The 22,083-nt window shown below is 37.0% G+C and overlaps 1 protein-coding gene across 1 annotated transcript in view; it reads right to left on the bottom strand.

Annotated features, from left to right (window-relative positions):
- Positions 1-4,783: 4,783 nt before the first annotated feature.
- ANXA5 (annexin A5) overlaps positions 4,784-22,083 on the bottom strand; it is a 29,951-nt gene continuing 12,651 nt past the window's right edge. The window contains exons 3-13 of the mRNA XM_063460037.1: positions 20,656-20,742; positions 18,299-18,393; positions 17,179-17,292; positions 15,029-15,119; positions 14,204-14,283; positions 13,409-13,465; positions 13,147-13,240; positions 12,090-12,185; positions 10,177-10,235; positions 6,468-6,590; positions 4,784-5,408 (exon numbers count right to left, since the gene is read on the bottom strand). Coding sequence (XP_063316107.1) covers positions 5,346-5,408; positions 6,468-6,590; positions 10,177-10,235; positions 12,090-12,185; positions 13,147-13,240; positions 13,409-13,465; positions 14,204-14,283; positions 15,029-15,119; positions 17,179-17,292; positions 18,299-18,393; positions 20,656-20,742 — 959 coding nt within the window. The 3' untranslated portion in view covers positions 4,784-5,345. The remainder of the gene's footprint in view (positions 5,409-6,467; positions 6,591-10,176; positions 10,236-12,089; positions 12,186-13,146; positions 13,241-13,408; positions 13,466-14,203; positions 14,284-15,028; positions 15,120-17,178; positions 17,293-18,298; positions 18,394-20,655; positions 20,743-22,083) is intronic.

Genomic DNA, 22,083 nt, shown 5'->3' with positions numbered 1-22,083 from the left:
AAGATAAAAAAAAAAATTAAAATGGGATACATATATCTGCTCAAAAGCATGAGAGGCACAACCCTACTGCAAGGCTTTCTCAGATATCTGTGAGAGATGTCCCACAGTTTGCCTTAACACCATTCATGAAGGAATATAAAAAAAAATAGTTATTCAAAGTAAAGGATGTGGTGTCAGTACTTATCTAGTAAAACTACTCTGTGTTCTATTGTATCTTGACCACAGTGGGAAAGTGTTAAATCCTGAAGAGGTGGTGGGTAGTACAATAGACCGATATACTTGCTCAAAAGAGGTTGTGAAACTATGAATAATAATCCAGAATGTCTCTAAACATTGGTCTTACCCACTTCTGCAAATTTGTCCAACTTCAGAAACAAGAGTTAGTATTTCTTCAATACAAATTTTCATCTCACTTATGGCTTTTTGATATTCCTATATGTATACATATCACAATATTGAAAAGGAACAATCATTGTAAATCACTTTAACACACCCCACAAACACAAACGGTGTTTAGTTTTGGAGGGAGCTAGTAAGGAGCAAGCTGATTGTCAGGATTCCCCCACATAATTTTCTCTCTGATCGGTATTTACCTGTATGACTTCCAGGTTCTCGACGATCCAACTCCGCGCATGCGTCTGACGTCATGCGCTTCCCTGTCAAAAGGAAGCCGCAGCCACATTCAAATTGCTCAATCAATTTGTTGCCTACTTGTTGCTAATTACCAGCAGAGCTCCTATTTTACCACCCGTGTACCGAACCTCTTTTACCTGATCCTGACTATGCCAACTTCTCCACTCCCAGACTCAGAACAGAATTGACTACGATTTCCTCTAATCCTCAATATACTACAGGGATCCTCAATCCCCATTTTGTACTGAAAATTACTTCCATTCTCAGCATCCACAGGAACAAAGATAAGTTCTCCAGTTACTAGGATTAATAATTGGATCATACCTTAAAGTTATTAAAAGGATAAAGGGAATACATATGTCTGCCCTCTGGGATTCTATAACCTCATATTTGCTTTATTGAAAGTTCTATTACAGCTGATAGCTTGTTCCTAATTGTTTCATTTATTATTTGTTGGAGTTTAAAAGGCCTGTAACTACTATCCGAATCAGGATCTTCTTTATTTTCTACATTTTACAATTGAAACCTAAAGGACTATCACATTCCTAAAACATGAATTGCCTTTCTCCTATACATGATTTGAAGCCTAATAGACTGCATTATACATTCCAAATCAAGGAGTTACCTTATTTAAAGGATCACTATAGGGTCAGGAACACAAACATGTATTCCTGGCCCTATAGTGTTAAAACATGTATTCCTGGCCCTATAGTCTAGCCCACTGGGCCCCTCATGCCTCCATAAATATAGTAAAAATCTTACTATCAAGCCAGAAGCTGTAGATCTGCATGCTGTTTGCCTAAAAAAAAAAAAACAAGCAGTCTGCTGACATCATCAGAAGTGATGGCCTGATCCAATCACAGTGCTTCCCCATAGGATTGGCTGAGACTGACAAAGAGGCAGATCAGGGGCAGAGCCAGCATGATTCAAACACAGCCCTGGCCAATCAACATCTCCTCATAGAGATGAACTGAATCAATGAATCTCTATGAGGAAAGTTCAGTGTCTGCATGCAGAGGGTGGAGACACTGAATTTTTGGATGCATTTTAGGCAGCCATGACCCAGGAAGGATCTCTAACAGCCATCTAAGGAGTGGCCAGTGAAGTTATCACTAGGCTGTAATGTAAACACTGCAATTTCTCTGAAAAGACATTGTTTTCAGCAAAAAGCCTAAAGGTAATGATTCTATTCGCCAGAACAAATTCAATAAGCTGTAGTTGTTCTGGTGACTATAGTGTCCCTTTAATTGTTGCTACTGAATGCTATTTTCTGTTTAGAAATCCTAAACAAGATTACCATTGCTAGATGGGATATTATTTTCAGTTTATATTGCTGCAGAAGATTGTTAAAGTGAAAATACCTTATTTCAATAAATCAAACTTTCTTAAAGTGACAGTATCAAATGTATTATTTCACCTGCAGTTGAGTTCCAAATTAAGTTTTTTATAAAAGTATTACACTGATGTAGCCCTATTCCGATGAATCACTTCAATTTGGGGTAAAAATTTACATTCACAGTAGGGTACAAAAAAATTCACAGTAAAGTAAATATTTACATCTAATTATTACCCTACTGGGTATCATTACTGCAACAAGTAAAATCTCACAAAGAAAAAACCACAGCAATGCTCTGACTGGCCGAGCTCACAAGACCACTACCACATGGTCTGCAGTTGTATACTGCACGTAGCTGCAGACCAGATACAATGAGATCTCATTTTCCCAGGCAAACTGAGTGGAGGGGCCCTGCAGCCAACAGCATACTGGGCAAACCTCCAGACCCCCAGACTGAAAATCCAAAGGACCAATCTTCCCTAAGGCAAAATAGGCAGTTGCACGTCCCCAGTCAGCGTGAGGCCTTAGGCGGCTGCCTAACTTGCCTAATTAGAGAGCTGCCTCTGTCAGAAGCCCCCTTCTGTCTCACCTGCCTTGCTCCTGAGCACTGTGCACCCTGGGCTCCCACCCAGAATCGGCTCTGCCCCTTGTTCCAACAAAGTTGCATGTTTACCAACAGCTGCAGTTTGAGACACTCCCTCTGCTTACAGAAGGACAAAGGAGACAATGAGACACAGTGGAAGAACTAATACACACTGACACATCCAGTTGAAATCTGTAATTATTGGTTGGTTTAAGCCAACCAATAAGAGTGCTCTATCAGGCCCTCCCGGTGACCCACGGGTGGGGGCCATAATTAATTAAAAGGGTCCCCACCCTTGTGTTACTTAGGGCCACCACCCGCCACTCATGGGTGGGGGCCGGGAGAGGGGAGACAATATGTCCTCCCTCCCCCTGCTTTTTACCTAGGGCCCCACCCGCTGCTCATGGGTGGGGACCCCTTTCATTATGATCCCCACCCATGGGTCATGGGGAGGGCCGGGGGGGACACAGACCCCCTATTTATATTTATAGCCCTGTTAATATTAATTAAAGTTATTTAAGGTCCTCACCCCCCAATTATGCTCAATGGAGCAGTTTGATCACGCCCTTGCAGACTCACTACTCAATTCTCTGCCATGTAGGAGATAAATGACTTGTTTCTGCTTATGCAATCGTAGATATACAGCTCCTGGCTGTGACTCACACAGCCTGCATTAAAAAAAATTGTTTAATGTTTAAATCAGCTGGTAACTTACTTTAGAAATTTTATCTGCTGCTCTGTAAATTGAACTTTAAATCAAACACAGGACCTGCAAGGTCTTGGTGGCTATTAACAGAGCAGGTGATCCTAGATTAGGCAGACTGTGCAATAAAGAAACCTAGAATATCTAGGTTCCTTTACAGGAAGTGTTTAGGAAGGCTGTGCAAGTCACAAGCAGGGAGGTGTGACTAGGGATGTATAAACAAAGTGATTTAACTCCTAAATGGCAGAGAATTAAAGGACCACTCTAGTGCCAGGAAAGCATACTCGTTTTCCTGGCACTAGAGTGCCCTGAGGGTGCCCCCACCCTCAGGGACCCCCTCCCGCCCGGCTCTGGAAAGGGGAAAGGGGTAAAAACTTACCTTTTTCCAGCGCTGGGCGGAGAGATCTCCTCCTGCTCTCCTCCTCCGATCCTCCTCTTCTCCTCCCCGTCGGCTGAATGCGCACGCGCGGCAATAGCTGCGCGCGCATTCAGCCGGTCACATAGGAAAGCATTCACAATGTTTTCCTATGGACGCTGGCGTGCTCTCACTGTGAAAATCACAGTGAGAAGCACGCAAGCGCCTCTAGCGGCTGTCAATGAGACAGCCACTAGAGGACATAGGGGGAAGGCTTAACCCATTCATAAACATAGCAGTTTCTCTGAAACTGCTATGTTTATGAAAAAATGGGTAAACCCTAGAAGGACCTGGCACCCAGACCAGCTCATTAAGCTGAAGTGGTCTGGGTGCCTAGAGTGGTCCTTTAAGCAGCAAGACTGCAGAGGTATGATCCAGTTACAATTCAGTTCGGCTATAAAAAGCCGGCAGCTGAACTACAATACTCAGAAAACACACTAATTATAGCGATTGAAATGAACAGAAACGGTTGCAAGTTTCCCATTCTATATAAAAAAAATGTAAAAAGAAAAGTACAAAAAGGCAATATCTTTTAGAACTGGTTGCTGTGGTGGGTGGTTTGAAAGACATACAGCTGCTTGACTCTGAGGAAGTGCCAATCTGGCATGAAAAGTGCCAGTATCTACCCAGTGCTTCTCCCCTCTCCCTTATTGTCATCTTGCTATATTCATAATATGATTGAAATAAACTGCATGCTACATTAACGCCTGAGCGGATTGATTTGTTTTTTTTTTGTGTTTTTTTCCTCCAGATTTTGAATTTGCCACGTATTTTGTTGGTTCAGAGAATAGAACATGAATAAAACCCAGAACAGAACCTGCAATTACTTCCCAAAACGATTAGAAGTTCCTAAAAGCGTGCAACTACTCCAAACATTTAGCAATAAGATTGTTTTGTGACCACCATTCATTGCCTTTTTATCAAGATGTGAAACATCCTGCTTAGTTCTAGGTTTTAGAAGTAATTGTTTTAGTAAAAAAAAGTTTTATTTGTAAAGAAATTTAAAATAATTTGATACAAAAACAAAAAACAAACCCTAAAAATATATATTCATGAATGCATTCCTCTTACCGTAAAGATGTTGTACATATTTAACACACGAACCACAAATAGTTGCTAGGAAAAATGGTTTATTTATTTTGAGTGAAGGATAGACCACAAAACAACATTTTCTTAAAATAGTTCAGAGTTACTGCAGTTGTTATTTGCTGTTCAAGCTGTCAAGTGAAAGCTTAAAAAAAAAAAAAAAGCAATAAATGGTCTAATTGCAGACTGAAATGTAGGTTTTGAGCAGAATAAACTACATCTTGCACAAAATGGTCTTGGATGAATAATGTATAAAAGTAAACCATGTGTGAGGATATATTGCAAATATGGGGCACAAATCCCTCTAAGGCTCTAACATTTTAAGGAAATAGGTCTATCTAAACAAATAACTTTTACGCAGCCAAAATGCATAAAAACAAATAGCACCTGCAATGCGGTTCCAATCTAGAATAAACCTGAAAAGAGTTCATATTAACTTTGGTTAAAGTATTCCTTTTAACTAAGCTATGAATACGATATGCTGTAAAATAAGCATGGTGACAAAGCATTACTACATGGCTCTGGGAGAGGCTCTGGAACAGCACACATGGTTTGCCAAAAGCGGGATTCCTTCTTGACAATGGAAATGTTACTCATCATCTCCAGCGCACAGGAGGAGGAGGGTATTCCTGTAGTCGCCAGATGTATCTCCCTGGAAGAAATTGTAATCATAAGACTCACAGAAAAACCACATTGAGTCAGAGGTTTAAATTGAAACAAGAAGAATTAGTTACTGGGATGATAAAATTACGGCTATGTAAAAAAAAAAAAAAAAAAATATATATATATATATATATATATATATATATATATATATATACACACACACACACACACACATTTTTTTTTTTTTAACTGGAAAAACTGAATTAGTGTGCTGCATTACATATGTAGTTCAATTAAAAAGCCATTTTTTTTAAATACAGTTAATACATTGCTAAACACAAATACACACACCAGTCAAGCCATAAGCCTTGCTTTTCCCACAGAAATCTCACTTTAACAATGCTCTCACTACTGCAAGGCATTCTGGGTAGGCGTATGCAAATTATTATGGCTTGACTGGTATGTGCATGTGTTTAGCAATGTATTAACTATCCACTTAATTCAGATGGAAGGGGTTTTCATCCATACTTTTTTCTCTACGACAACTCTGTTGGTATGTACTAAATACATATATAAATAAACCTAGGTTTAAACCAATACAATGTGTACAAGTGTATTGTACTTGAAAATACGGCCCATTTAATCTACGAATCATGTAAGTAGCCCAAATCACCAATATCACCGCTTTGCTCAATGGGAGATTTTCTTTATTTTCCATAAAAGCAAATAGGTTGTATACATGGATTTATTCTAAAAACATATGTTTTTTCCAGTGTTGTAGATTGTCTGGGGTTCATGATGTAATGGTCAGCACTAACTTAAAGCTTGTTCAATAATGAGGTAAGTTAGTTTAAAATGCCATGTATACAAAAATATAGGCCAGTATTATTTCAGTAAGATAATACTATACAAGCATTAAAGTGACATATACCTACAGAATGTTTACTTAGATCTTGTTATAAAACACTATTATATTTCTACTGTAGCAAAGATTTAGAGTAGTCAGCGGAAGGGTTTATTAGGGTGATGGAGTAGACAATTGAAAAAGTCTTAAAATGACCGGTTCGTGCCTTTCTGGAGTACACAGATTCTTATATAGGTTTACCTTAATGGCTTGGTGCAGGGATTTGCCAAAATGTTTACGGAATTCATGTCTTATATCAAGTAAGTCAATCTCACTCCTGGAAACCATAACTCTTATCAAAGTGCAGTCATCAGTGCCAGCACCCTGTATAGTGGGAAAATGTAATTATATATAATAAAAAATAAATAAAAAAAAAAACTTTTTCCTGTCTTTGGTACAAATTATTTGGATCTATACATGGAAAAAGAAGCACAACAGTTTATTTAAATGATGCACAAAAAGATATGAATAAATGGGCAAAAATGTAACAGCTTGCCCTTCTGTTAGTTCCTGCTTAGGTCACATACTAATTTGCATAAGACTAGGGTCTCCCTAAGTGAAAAGGGTAATAGAGAGGTGGACACATCCAGACACTTACTCACTGTGCCTAGAGGCATCAACTACACCAGTGTTTCTCAACCTTTTACAGAGAAGAACCCATGTAGGCAAGTACTCTTGCCTCGAGAAAGGAATTTGTATTGATTTAAATTCCAAATAAAAACAAGTAGACACTGATATTTAAATTAATCTCATCTTTGAAAACGAGCCAGATTAAAAGGTAGTAAAAAGTATTATTAAATAATGTTAACATTGTGTATTAACTATTAAGCTGAAATATACAAGTCACACAATGTAAATATAATACACACACATTATTATAAAAACTGTTTAGGCTTTTGAAAAGTGACATTCTGCATTTTTAAGCTACACTTTTTTTTTTAGAAAGCAAGCAATTACAACCGCAGACAGAGTGGTGGAAAGCTTTGTATTTACTGTATACCCACATTACATACAGTAATTTTGGCATTCAGGGAACCTACATTAACTAATATGCCAAGAATTTGTTTTTATTTATAGTTGCGGCACTATGAACTGCAAAAATGACATTATGTCTTTATGTAAAATATATGGAATGTGAAATTGCACAACAAAAATATAACATAACATGTTATATTCTGAACAAAACAACTCTGAAAAGTATAAATCAATTATGTTATACTTATATGTATATATGTATTTAGGTAACCTTAAAAAAGTCAACCATACAGAGAGTTATGTTGTCCTTATATATAGGATATGCATTATATGATGCAAATGAATAGTGATTATTAAACATTTTCCCCCGACAGCCACTAGAGAGGTGTTTTCTTACAAATGTAAACACTGCTGTTGCTCAGAATCAGCAATATTTACATTTGTGAGAGAATATGTAATAATTTTAGTGCTTGGCATGTCCCTTCACCCCTTAATGACGGATGACGGACCGGGTACGTTATGCTGGGGAAGCACTTAACGCCAGATGACGAACCCGGTCTATCATGCACTAAAATTAACCACAGATCGCCACAGTGCTGGCGATCGCGAGATTAATACTGTTGCTGGGTGCATCCGAGTCAGGGGCAGACCGGCAACAGCAAATTGCGATGTCCCAGCCCACGTGAACGCTGTGACAGCCAGTCACAGCGGTCACAATGCTGCTGGGATATCAGATCCGCCTCTTGTGGGTTTTTGAAGTGGAGAGAGAGGGATCGTTGTTACATTGTGTGCCTGAAGTGAATAAATTGTCTAAAGAGGTTCCAAATCCCCTTTACCCTGTTCTTTTAAAAAAAAAATAACCCTTGCCCTGCTGATTGATCACAGCCAGCAGTGATCAAAATACAGATCACAGTACTTTACTGTGATCTATTTTTTTTTTTTTTTTTAAAGTTAAATTTTATTTTTTAGTAACCCTAAACTGTTAAATTTTATTATTTAATTTTATTAATTTGTGATTTAGTTCGTTGGGGTGGGTAGAATTTAGTGGGAATTGGGGAATTTAGTGATAAGCTAGTTAGGGGTGAAAAGAAAAGAAAAAAAAAAGTTAAAAAAATGAAAGTTTAATTATTATTTAAAGTTTATTACCTTAATACATAATGCTTAGGAAGTATAGCGCAGAGGAGGCTTATGCCCTGTTAGCAGCCGACTCAGAGGCCAGTATTACAAGTTTCTCTCTCTGTGTTCTCTCTCTATGTGGTCTGTGTTTTGGTTCCAAAATTCATGACAGCGTTGCCCGGGATGCAGATGACTGGGTACTACCCCCTGATAAGCTTATGTCAAATATTCCCCCTTTCAGAGCAAATAGTATGAAATTTGAATTAATGAGCTGCTTATATTTAAAAATAGATGTGGTCTTTGAGAAGTAATTTGCAATCATGAGCTGCTAAAATGATACTTTTAGGCCCAGCATCCACTTTTGAAAAATATTAAATTGGTGTGTCTCAAATGTGCCTCTTCAAATGCTAATTGCTACTAGACTTGGTACAAACTAGCAAAAGAATTATCCTACGCTAAGGTTTAAAATATGCCTTTTGAAATACCCTGAGGTGCCTACTTTTACAAATGGTAGGCCTTTGTGGGATTTTTTGTTTTGTGTTTTTTTTGTTTTGTTTTAACAGTCAAACTGCTATACTACCCCAAATTGAAGCATATGCCCATCAAATCCGTCTCTCAAAATTCTACTGTAAATACATACAGTAGATCTTATCTCCCACAATCCTACGCCTGCTGACAGCCTCAGGGAGACAGGATGCTTGTGCACAGTGCCCGGTCTGCTGACAGGGCATCTGAGTGGATGGATGCAAATTACACATCCAGCAACTCGGAAGTCCCTCTGGTAGCAGTATGAGTGACTGCAACTAGAGGTGTTCCTAGCTTTCAATGTAAACACTGTATTTTTTCAGAAAATACAGTGTTTACATGAGAAAGGCTGCAAGGAGCTATAGTTCTCACCTGAACAACCTCATTAAGTTGAAGTTGTTGAGGTGACTATAGTGTCCCTTTAACCTGCACCAATTATGCACATATTATTGCAAAAACTGTAAAATAAAACCCCCATATTTTTCCTTTTTTTTTGTATTTTTATAATAAATATGCATTTATATATGAATATGTTACGTCAAATGAAAGCCCTTTTTGTCCTTTTAAAAAAAAATAAACGGTATATAATGTGTTGGTGCAATAAATTAGTAAAATGCTAATTGCAGTTGAACGCAAACAAAAAAATTCAAAGATTGCTTGTGTCATTATGTGCAAGACAAGCTTTTGAAGCTGTGTCCTTAAGGGGTTAAAAGGCATCCATACTTTAGGTGCAATGCATAACCTAGGTTACAATTCATTATAATTGGTGTTTTAATTAGTAATCGTCAGGTTTGCTTTTAAATAAAAGAAACTGATCAATAATCCCATCTCCATACCAAGTGGAGGTGTCTTGACTGAATATTTATAGCAGAAATTTAACTAGAACTGCAGGAAATTGTTGCTGTGTTCATAAGGGGATAAGGCTAGGCCCAGGTGAAGGCAACCTTTGTAAGTGCATATCTTGTAGACCACATCTCACATTATGTTCTAGTAGGCATAATGCTGGCAAAGCATCAAGGGAGATGTAGTCAACAACATCTGGAGTGCTGAAGCTTGCCTACCCAAGCAATGCTATACACGTGTGCATCATAATTTGGCAAAATTTACTTCACTAGTTGCATAAAACTTCATAATGCATAAAGAAATGAATGTGTTAACTCCAGCCTGGTGTGTTAATTTAAGATCGTTTAAGCACCTATAAAATCTCTCAACAGGTCAATTTTTCTTGCAGTCACATATGGTAAAATTGGTTACAAATACAAAGGATAATAATGGAAGACAAGCTTGCACTAACCTTTATTGCATTATAGAGAGTTTCTGCAAAGTATCCAGGAACACTCCGGACACATTTCACTAATAAAAAAAATATATATATATATAAAAATATTTATAATAAATCACATGTAAGTGCAAGTTATAAAAAAAAAAAAATGTAAATAAACAAACACACACACTATCCATTTTAGGCTTGAGCTCTCCGTGAAAGAATGTTAACCTTTTATTTCTTTTAATATCTTTTTTGGAACAATTCACATAACGGTTACAGAAAGATGGACTGGTTGTAAAACTTCTAAGCTTGAAAGCCCAATCACATTGAAAAGAATATTCCAAATACAAAAACAGCACATCTTCACCACAAACCTCATACAACAAAGTAACCATCGGTCATATTAAAGTTTTCATTTTTCAGAAAAGAACATTTATGATTATTTTCAAGAACTTCAAGAAATAGATATTTCGTATTGAATGCACGTGGGGGCATTCCTCCCCTCCCCCCTCTGATTCAATATAGTAGTCCCATATCAGAACCCATCTATCCGATCCATCATGGGAGAAAGCCAGCATTAGTTCTGCCAGTCTGGTATCCTCCAATCTACTCAGCCATTCCCCCACCATTGAGTTTGGATGTTTCTCTGTCACTGCACTACCAAATGTGAAGCTGAAACCACCGCAAGGGAGGAATGTCTAAAAAGTTACATACAAAGTTTGGGATACCTGGAAGAAATGCCAGGTTATGTGACAGCAGGAGCAGAGGAGAAGGATGTGAGTAAATATTTAGCCTAGTTGTAACCATGTAAAAAAAAAAATATTGCTGCAGGCCTCCATTAGGCGGTTTCTACACTATTCTGGTTAAATAAACACATTGTAACAGGACTCCATACGAATATGCACCATACTACCATCTACCTTAGAACTGAACTGTACAGCCGTAGTGAGTGAACAGAATCCCCCCACTGAGGATGTAATGGTTGTAGGGTATTTAGGGCATAACCCAGAAAAGTAACAAATAGAGAAGAGATTGGAACGGGTTAATTAAACAAGTGCTCCCATATCCAGTCTCTATACCCAAAATAAAAACTGTAACCAGTATGCAGCGAAACTTTGCTAGTAATACCGCATTTTTGGAACTCTATAACTAGCAACGTTTCGCTGCATACTGGTTGAGCAGTTTTTATTTTAGGTATAGAGACTGGATATGGGAGCACTTGTTTAGTTAACCCGCCAATCTGTTCTCTATTTGGTACCATCTACCTTCTTCATATGTCATTTAAGTCTGGGTCTCTTGTGAGCCCACACAAAACCCACAAACATGTCTGTCTCAAGGACTTGGAAAAAAAAGTGTTAGCATGGATATTGGAATGGTCTAGATTAAGTCTAAAAGGTGAGGAAGGACATTCATCTCAAAACCCTTTCTAGATTCCAACAGGGAAGCAAAATTTTCCTCCTACAGAGGAGACTCCTGCATGGACAGTTCGATACCCAAGTATCGAATGCATGTACTTAACCACTGGAATGCTCATCCTTTTCGGATTTCTGATTTGATCCTCTGGGTTAGCTTTAGAGGCAAGATATGGGATTTGGAGAGGAGAGATTAGCTTTGTAATTGGGGAGCGAACCATATTACTCCATTGCCTTTGCTTTGTAAAGGGAGAATATCTCCCAACGATCTGACTCCACTGTCAAATGCTTGCTCGGCATCTGTCCATAACAGGAAGGACTGGGGGTACTCGTCTATCATCGTAAACATTACACCCAGGGCTCTCATGGTATCATGTCTGGCCTGTCCATTTCAGTTGTGCTGCAATGCTTTAAACATCTATATGGGGTTTATATATTACGGAACAGCTGCAAAAATATAGTTCATACAGTTGACGATTCAATAGGGATCAGATGTAAATTTTAAAATAAATAAACATTTTTTTTTACCAATTGCAAGGAGTAGCTTTTCTAGTTGGCCAGATGTCTCACGGTCAATGGATTCTTCAATTTGGTATCCAGAGATGGTCATATACTTGTCAAATACTGAAATGAAGTAAAGGCTGCAGATCTCAAACATAGGCATAATATTTGTTTTATATTACAAGGTTTTTAATTACTACTTTACCATGTGTCATACATATATGAAGCAAAATGATTCATTCCATCTTTCATAGGATGTCGAATCTAGCACTAGCACTGGGTCATGCCCTGGCATTTTCTAAAGCTTAAATAAGTTTATTATTTATAAAACCAACAAATTCCACAGTGCTGTACAATTACAACAGAACAAGTTAGACACACAATAACAAACTGGTGAGGGCCTTGCTCATACAAGCTCGCAGTCTGTTTGCAGAACTGTTTGCAGAACTGTACAAATGAATATATAGTGAAACATGCACTGCATTAAATCTTCAAAAATCTATAATTCTCACAAGAACTGTGCAGAAAGGCAGAGAGAGAAAAAAAAAAGAAAAAAAAGAAAAGAAACCACAAACTGAAACACTACATTTTTCCACTGGATTATAAAAAGGGGAGGGGGGAGGGGGGGGGAAATCTCATGCCTAAATAATTTTAATCCTTTCCATCTGTGAACAGTGTAAGGCTTTCCAAAGTTTGCCGAAAGTTCTACTTAAAATTAGTCATTTCAAACTAACATTACCTGCAGTCAAACGGCAAGGGCAGCAAATTTATGTGGAAACGCATTAAAACGTTTAATTAAAATTTAAGAAAAATTAGACATGAAAAAAATAAAAGTTTTCCCCAAAAATTAATATGCTGAGGAAAATAAAGTCAAACCTCAGAACTGAAAGCAAGGGTGCTTTTTTTATATCTACTTTTAGAAAGTTGCCACCACATACAAAAACACACTTTGGGTCATTTTAAATCCAGTAGCATTACCAAAATGAAAAATTAGCATATACATTAATAAGATCAGAGGATAAACAAATCCCCCAATACCATAACATGCAATTATAAAAATAAATTAATAGTTTGAATGTCTTACCTTTCCTTAAATGAGCAATGCTGCGAGTACCCAAAATGGTGATAAATTTTTCTTCATCAGTGCCCCACTTCATCTCTCCTGCTTTAAACAAATCCTGTAACAACGCAAAAGCAGGAACAATTTTAAAATTAATATCACAGATTGCTCTTATTGCTATGCCAAAAAAGGTCCATCAACCACCATCACCAACTGCAAGGCCCAAATTAAAATTCTTCCTTTATCAGTATAACAAAAGGAAGTTGTGAAGGGAAGAATCACTGACCTGTGCATCTTTCTCAACAATGGAGTCATTCACTTTAGAGTCTGGGTCTCTGTTGGCCTAAAACAATACACAATACATGTTTGGAGCAAGTAAACAAAAATTATCCTTAACACTAAAGAGCAGAATTAGTAACACTTTCTATTTGAATAAAATCAGATTGGACTTATTTTATTTTATTTATTTTTTTAACATTGTGTTTGATTTTGTTTTCATTTCCTTTTAATGTCTGCTTTAAACTGTTTTTAACTTAAGCGATTAACACCCTTGAAAATAACCCCTCCCCTTACCAATAATCAAATCTGTAGACACACAGGCAAACAAATTCAAATAGATTGCAAATTAAGGTAGTCGATCTATACGAAAAAAAATTTAAAAATACATTTAATAGACCTCACGTGGAATAAAAGAATGCAATCACACAATCTAAATGGTTTAATATTTTTGTTAATAAACATAAAAAAAAAATAATTTCACAGACTGAAGAAAAAAAAACGTAATACCTTTCACTAGAAAAAAATGCTAACAAAAACACACTTAAAAATCACAATAAGCATTTATTTCTTATTTCAGTGCTTGGACACAGCAGTATAATCCATCTCTGCTGATAATCAGGAGAAATTAAAAAATACTTCTATTTCTCCTCCCCATTTGCAATGTCTGCAGTGGTTTTGCCTTGCACTTTGATCATCTTTTCAATGTTTGAGTCAATGGTGCAAGTTACATTACTGCAAGTTACACTTTAAGCAGGTAGGGTAAATAGTTGGAATAATATATACATAAACAAATATATATTACCTGGACAAGAACAACTAGCATCCTCTGAAAATATCCAGATGTATCCCCAGTTATGCTGTCTTCCAATTCACTTTCATATTCTGAAAGGGAAAATACATACATCTTTATAAAGAGATAAAGACATATACACATATTTATTCAGACACACTAAAGTTAATGTAGTGATCCACAATTAGAGGGAATATACACTAGATTATCAGATAGCCAGGTAGATATATAAAAAAAAAAAAAAAAAAAAAAAAGCACCGCCCCCAATCCAAATTCAAAAAGCAGCTTCCAAAAACATTTCTAAGACCACGAGATTACACATTGTGAAAAAGTGGAGAACAAGACAATTTTATTCTTAATTCACTTTTTTCTGAATGTCTTCTTTTCATTCAGCCAGCAACTATAGAATTCATACTTTTATCTTCCCCTTTCCATATATGCTTCGGTGACAAGATATACACCTATTGTAATTTTATTGCACAGCAAACAAATAATAGAGTAATACTGGAGTAACAAACGTAATACTGAAAGATGTTGGACAGTGCTTAGAGAGTACGGATTATAAAAAGGAACAAAGAGAGGATGTACCATTTTAGTGGTAAACTGGAGACATACACAGGGTGTTTTACTAAAGTGAAGTAGATTCATTGAAAACACAGCGGACAGAATTTTCCAGTTTGTCTATTTTGATTTTTAACTTTGAATTCTCACTTTAGTGAATAAGCCCTGACAAACATTTGAGAATTGATTAATAGAAAATTCGGCAAATCTCAACAAGGAGAGGAAAATTGTGCATGCAGTGTAGAGATTTTTGCTAAATTTATGAATTATCTTTGCCTTTTTTGTAGACTTGTTTGATGTGATTCACCTCATCTGTACTTCTAGAGGCTAGAATTTCAATCAACACATTCTCAGAAGTACCTGCACCCTAGAAAACAAGATGATCACAGGTTATTAGACGTCAAGTATATCTAAAGAACAGGTGGTAACAAAAACCTCCATCACGTTCCAAATTTAAAATAAATTAAACCATGCACAGATTCTTGAAATCTGCACTTTCTAAAATGAGAGAAAAAAAGCTTCAGAAAATATACATTGTGATCACTTTGATAGTGATTGCACAATCCTGCCCAAAATTAGAAAATAAAATATAAAATATTATTTTGATTCAGTTACTGACATCAATAGGCCTTATTTAGAACGCAAACTCTGCTTAGCATAAATCTTAATACAGAGTTTTCTCTTTCTAACTAGCCAACACCATTTTCACTAAACTATGAATGAGCTGTGACTATTAGTCATGCATTTTCATTTTTTTGCATAGCTGCCTAATTTTACTTACAAAACAACCAAATCAAATAGCCTCTGGCAGGTAAGCAGCGTTTGTCCATATACAACCTATCATCTTCATTAGAGATACCTTTTCCAGAAGCTCAAGGAAGCAAGGTGAAAGGTCAGTGTAGGACCCGCCTGGGGGGGGGGGGGTCTGCCTTGACGTTGGCAGGCAGGCATTCCCTCCAATGGCCATTGGAGTAACTGAATGACCTCCATTTGTTTAAATATACATATGGATTTAGGAGACAGTGGAGGTAACTTTTTCTTTGGTTTTTACTGTATATATTTGGGCTGATGTGTACTATGGTGGTCGTTGCTGCCGCCCAGGAGTGATGGGAGTGAGCGCAGGACTTATCTTTTTGTCTTCGTATACAACATATATATGGATTAATCAGTGGAGGCTCATCCAAACAACCATAGTGACTATTTTATTTTTTGAAATCAAAAAACATTTATAAAAAGCATTTTATTTTCTATTAACTCTGTATGTCTTGAAAAAAATTGTGCTGTGTCTCTTTAAAATAAGAGTTCGTCAATTTCCCCTCACTAACAAAAGCTGGGCATGCAATGAGTTTGCCTAACAATTCATCTGTACGTGCCCAATTAACTCCAACAACAACTTTTACATCACTCATTTAGGGCAAACTACATCCTAATCAGGTATATTCCTTAGTGCCATAAAGAGATGCCATTAGCCTCCATGTGCATTATTACTACAGGGGTCTCTTTCTTCTGATTGTTTATTGTAGCTTGTTTGCATGCCTGGGAAAGGAAGGTGGAGGCTTGGCTGTCTCTTCTGAATGCTGTTTTAACCACAGTTTCCACCATGTCCTCATCACTCTCTGGCACACACTGAAAAAGGCCTACTTCTAAAGGGTCAATATTGTGTCAGTCACTGCCCGAACATGGACACAATTTATTTGCCTATGAATTTGCACAGTTAAACTGCAGCAGACAGTCTCACAGGGAGAATCTACTCCTTTAAGCAACAAAGGGACATGCAAATAAATACAAGCCAATTTAAACATGTATAACGGACATGTTTTATGCTTGAGAGGCATGTGGGGAGGGGGAAAGAGGGAGATTTCACTTCCATCACATTCAGACCATAGTCTGCCAAATATTCATGCTATGTATGCAACACATCAATTTTACTTAAAGTAATGGGAGTGAAATTCCCTCTAGCAGCCATCCTAAATGTTTCTGATATGTACTATTAGAGGAGAGGAGTATCAATATCTCAGCATTGCAATGTTTGTGTTCACATGGGATAGAGTGCAACAGGTTAAAAATTCACCAATTGAAAAATAAGCCCATAGGAAAGCATTGGATTGGCTAAAAATCGGCAATTCTGATGTCACCAAGGGGGTGAGCCAGCGCCAGTGGACCCGAGCGGCGCTGGAAATAAGGCGAGTTAACTTTTAAGGGGGGCAAGCCACCTAAATGGTGGATTTTGCACTATAGGGTCAGGAATACATGTTTGTGTTCCTGACCCTATAGTGTTCCTTTAAAGAATAATTGAAAAGGAGTAGAATATGGCTTGTACTTCATAATTTATGTTCACAGAAGATGCATGCCAGACTGTTTCTCTCACCAATAGTCACATAACATTTGTGAAACAACAGATATGATCTTGGTCCAATGACCCATACCTTTATGGCATGTCTTAGTTCATGTGCATCAGACATGGAAGCCGGTGTCATCAGTCCCACGATCAGTTTCTCAAATTTGCCTGTAAGCTCTGACTTCAAGTCATCAACAAGATCCTGGCAAAAAATATATAAAGTTACAACTTTTCTTTGCACTAGAAAATAAGAATTTTAAATCTACTTGGGACCACCCTTGCTGTAGCCCATTATATCAATACACATTCCACATAAAAGGTGTTATTGCACTGTGCATTTCGTAATGTCTCATTGTGATTCCTTCACTACAAAATAAAACCTAAAAGGGACACTCCTCTGTCCAAAAACAAAAATCAAGAAAAATTACAGATTAGCAGATATACATACCCCCATTGAAAATATGCATGCATTTAACTTTGCAATTTTTGTAACTGAGTGTATATCTAAAACAGCTTGCAAAAACTGCAGATCTATGTTTTGCAAGCCATCCCCTTCTAATCCCACCCAGACTTTCTGTGGTTGTCTGATCAGACTTCCCAGTGTAGCTAAATGAGGAGTCTTTGCAAGGCAGGAACTCTGGGCAACTCCCTGCCTCTTGGATTTTACTCCACTATGGTAAACAACCAAGGACGTAACAGAGCCAGCTGTTTGACAACCAGGGGGTGCAACAAGGTAACTTTATAAGAGTGCCAAATTCTACTGAAATCTGCACTTTTTGTAAAATTACAAACAAAAAACAGCCACACACATTTTACACATAAAGCACTTCAACAAGCTAAAGTGCTTTAGGGGGGTCTGGTGTGTATCTTTAAATGTATAGCATTTAGCCATTTCATCTTTAGTGTTCGCAAAACTTCCTCAGACCTAAGGGTCAGATTTGTACCATGCACAAGCAGCAGTACCCAGCATAGAATAAAGGATGGACTCAATACCGTTTTCCCCCCAAAATAGGCCCCACCTTATCGAAATGTGGAACTCCAGCCAAAAGCATAATTTTTTTATCATAGCTTGTGTATTTTATATAGACGTCACGATTATGTTCATATGACACACTTTAATAAACAAGAAGCTGAAGATTCACATATTTTATTCACTACATGAACCAATAAAATGTGTTAATGTCTTTCCAGAACAATTATAGTCTTACCCTGCCAAACAAGGTTTTGAATGCAGCAGCAGTTTCCTGCCTCTGGGCATTGCTTCTAGATGTGAGGAGCTTAAAGATGGTTTCCTCATCAGTACCTGACAGAAGCAAAAGATGACAAGCACTTTTAGAATGCCAGGATATACCTTATCTGACCCAGTATAATTTATATTACAATTTCACCACCCCCTGGTTAGCCCCCCCATATTGAGAATTTTAACAAAAGATTATTCCATAATAGCTCAATTTTTTTTCATTAGATCTACTCTAAAATATGCAATATTAATCATTTTCAGGAGGGCTAACCCGTAGCCAGCCCCCCTCAACAAAAATTTGTACAAAATGTTGATTATGATAGCTCTGCATTAGATCAGATATGATCAGTCAACATTTTTGTTACATCTAGTATAATCACTGAGATAGTACATATATAACCAAGTAAAATATAACAAAAAAAAAATATATATAAAAGCATATACTTATCAGTAAACTGAAAGCTTCCCACCACAATTATGACAATAATGCTCCCAAAAAAGCAGCAGCCAGGCTGCTTTTTTGGGAGCATTGTCATATGTCATAATTGTTTTACAGAATATTGGTCTGAGGAAGTCCCATAAGTGGGACGAAACGCGTAAGACCAGATTTCCTTTTTATACATTACCAATAAACCTCTTTTCAACTTATCTACCTGTCGGAGTCCTGCATGGTTCCTGATACTGGGCGATACCTGATCCTAATTGGGAGATATTAGCCCCCCCAAGACCTCGGGGGAGGCACCATTAGAGCGCATATTACTTCTAATTCTTGTGAGTGCAACCTTTAGCAGGGAATATTATGCTAGGTTTTTTTTTTTGGTTGTTTTTTTTTGGTATATCAGCTGAATCCCACATATATTGTATTTTTTGGCATATATATGATTAGGGGAAGCTGGCCCCCCTCAACTGAAATTTGGACAAAATGTTACGGATTTTGGTAGATATTCGTTAGATCAGGTAAGATCCATTTTTTTTTGTTAGATCTATCACACAAGTGGCGGTATTCACTCATTAACTTTGACGGTGGGACTACAGGTTAGCCCCCTCAACTGAAATTTACAACCCCCCCCTCAGATATTTGGATTTTTTTTATTGATTTTGGTAGATATTCGTTAGATCAGGTGAGATCAACTGTTTTTATAGTTAGATCTATCACGCAAGAGGCGGTAATCACTACTCAACTTTGTGGGCGTGACCAATGGTTACAACCCCCCCCCCCTAAGATATTTGGATTTTTTTATTTTTTTTATTGATTTTGGTAGATTTTCATTAGATCAGGTGAGATCAACAGTTTTTATAGTTAGATCGATCATGCACGAGGCGGTAATCACTACTTAACTTTGTGGGCGTGACTACGGTTTTAATTTGGATTTTTTTTTGATTGATTTTGGTAGATATCCGTTAGATTCAGATTAAAAAATTAAACATGTAGGAATGCAGATGTGTATTTTTCTGTGTCACATGCACACAGTCCCACAGCCATATGCACAGTAATACACATATACTGTCAAATACAGCCACATGCACACAGTCCCAGGTATATAGTCACTCACACAGTTACAGGTAATCACACACACAGTCACAGGCAGACAGTCAAACACACACTTTTCTCTCACTTATAGACAGTATGGGCTGGAGAAGGAAGCAAGGGCACTACAATCTCACTGGCACAAAAACAAGCAAGCTCATACTTACATGCTCTGACACACAAGCTGACTACACACAATTTCACTTATACCCTCACACACAATCTCACTTTGACCTACAGACATGTTTACTGATGTACACATACTGACACATAATCTCATTGGTATGCATACATTCACTGGCACTCACAAGTTAGATAATAAACCCCAGTTTGGCATGGACAGGATTATTGTGTCACAATGGAATATCTACCAAAATCAATAAAATTTAAAAAAAAAAAACTGAAAATTTCAGTTAAGGGGGAGCTAACCGTTAGTCACGCCCATAAAGTTGAGTAGAGAATACCACCTCTTGCGTGAGAGATCCAACGGGGGTGGTAACAATTTCACACAAATCAAACTAGAACAAAATTACATTTAAAAAAGTTGTTTTGAGTGACCATGATTAAAAGCAACAATAAAAACTATTTAAATTTGTACTTGTGCCAAGAAGAGAACTGAAAAAAAAAAAAAAAAGGAATACATCAAAACCCAAATCAAGTTTTTCATCCCCCTTGTATAAAGAGGACTCTGGGAAAGATTAATGAATCAGCTAAAAAGCCAAAATTTGCTCTTAAAGCCATGTAAAAAAATAAAAATAAATAAATAGTCTAGCAAGATGATGCACTACTATACATACCCAAACCCTTCATTGCCTTGCGAAGAGCTTCTGCATCTTCATTCGCCTTAAATCCAGAAAAATCCTTCACGGTTCCTCTTGTGGACTACAGAAAAAAAAATAATTATAATATATATATAATTAAGAAATTGCCAACTAGACTGAATGGGGTCATTTTTGTGTTTGATGATGCAGAGAATGAGAATTACCTTGGTGAATTAAATCAACATTTTAATCAAGTGAAGCATATTGCATAACGATATGATTTTAACTTATAAAATTCATTATTTGACGAGACAGAAATATTAAATGGGCAATTCTACCCTTCATATCATTTAAATCACAATTATAAAAACACAAAACATGTAGAGCTATATGCATTCAAAAGGTCTGGAGGGCACAAACAAAACTAGGAGCAGAAGCAGATTGAATAGTTACATGAAATGGAAGAAAACATAAAAAGGTCTTGCAATGTACACTTCTAAAAGGTCAGGAACAAATATTAAAAATGCTAGTTCTACAAGGCATGGTCTAAAATTGGAAAGAGAAAGATTAACCCGTAAGGACCAAGGTTTTTTAGAGAAGTGACATGATTGAAAACAAGGCCTTTTTGCTACACATTAATTCTTCCACAATTTCACCATTTCTAAATATAATTTTTAAATGAGAAATAGGGGTTTCTTTTGATATCTACACAACACAACATAAACATTTATCTCAATATTTTTTTTTTTAATTCTCAGTTTTAAATTGAATAATTTCTACTTATTACAAATACAGCCCAAAAAAATAAAAAAATAGATTTGCACATTTTTCAGTTAATAAAATTAATGATGTGACATACTGTTCACCACTGGTGGCCCATACATAGTGGCAGTTCAGGCAGTATCCCAGCAATAACAAGTATTGGTAAAAATAATTAAAAAACTGAGAACCATTTGCAATAGTAAGATATTCTTGTATATTCTTCTTGTCATGCTTCTATTTAGAATTCAAGAAACTTCAAGAAAAGCAAATGAAGCTATTGGGTGTGTAACCCTAAATTACTTTTTGGGCTGCAAAATTAAAGATTGATAAAAATAAATAAATATTGGGATATAAAAGGAAACAATTATAAGCACAAAAAAGTAGACAATTGGGAATATCTGCATGAAAAGGTAAATAATGTGTACATTAGAAAATGTGTGGTACCCTGACAATGGGTAATCAGAAAGAACTAGGACCGGGGGACAGTAGTGGAAGGATAGGCTAATACTGGGAGGGTGGATAGACACCCTGGTGAATCCTGAACATAAAAAACACAATAAAGCCTAAACGCACAGGGAGAACAAATTAAGGAACGACAACATACACCACCATAGACCCACACGCGCTCACAACGTGCGCAACACCCCCCCGCAACCTCTACGACACACATGGACAAACAACACAACACATGGATACAGCGAC

This window comes from Pelobates fuscus, chromosome 6, assembly GCF_036172605.1.
Source record: "Pelobates fuscus isolate aPelFus1 chromosome 6, aPelFus1.pri, whole genome shotgun sequence".
Lineage (NCBI taxonomy): Eukaryota > Metazoa > Chordata > Amphibia > Anura > Pelobatidae > Pelobates > Pelobates fuscus.
Note: the sequence above shows the minus strand (reverse complement) of the source record. Positions and strands in the feature narration are given on the sequence as shown.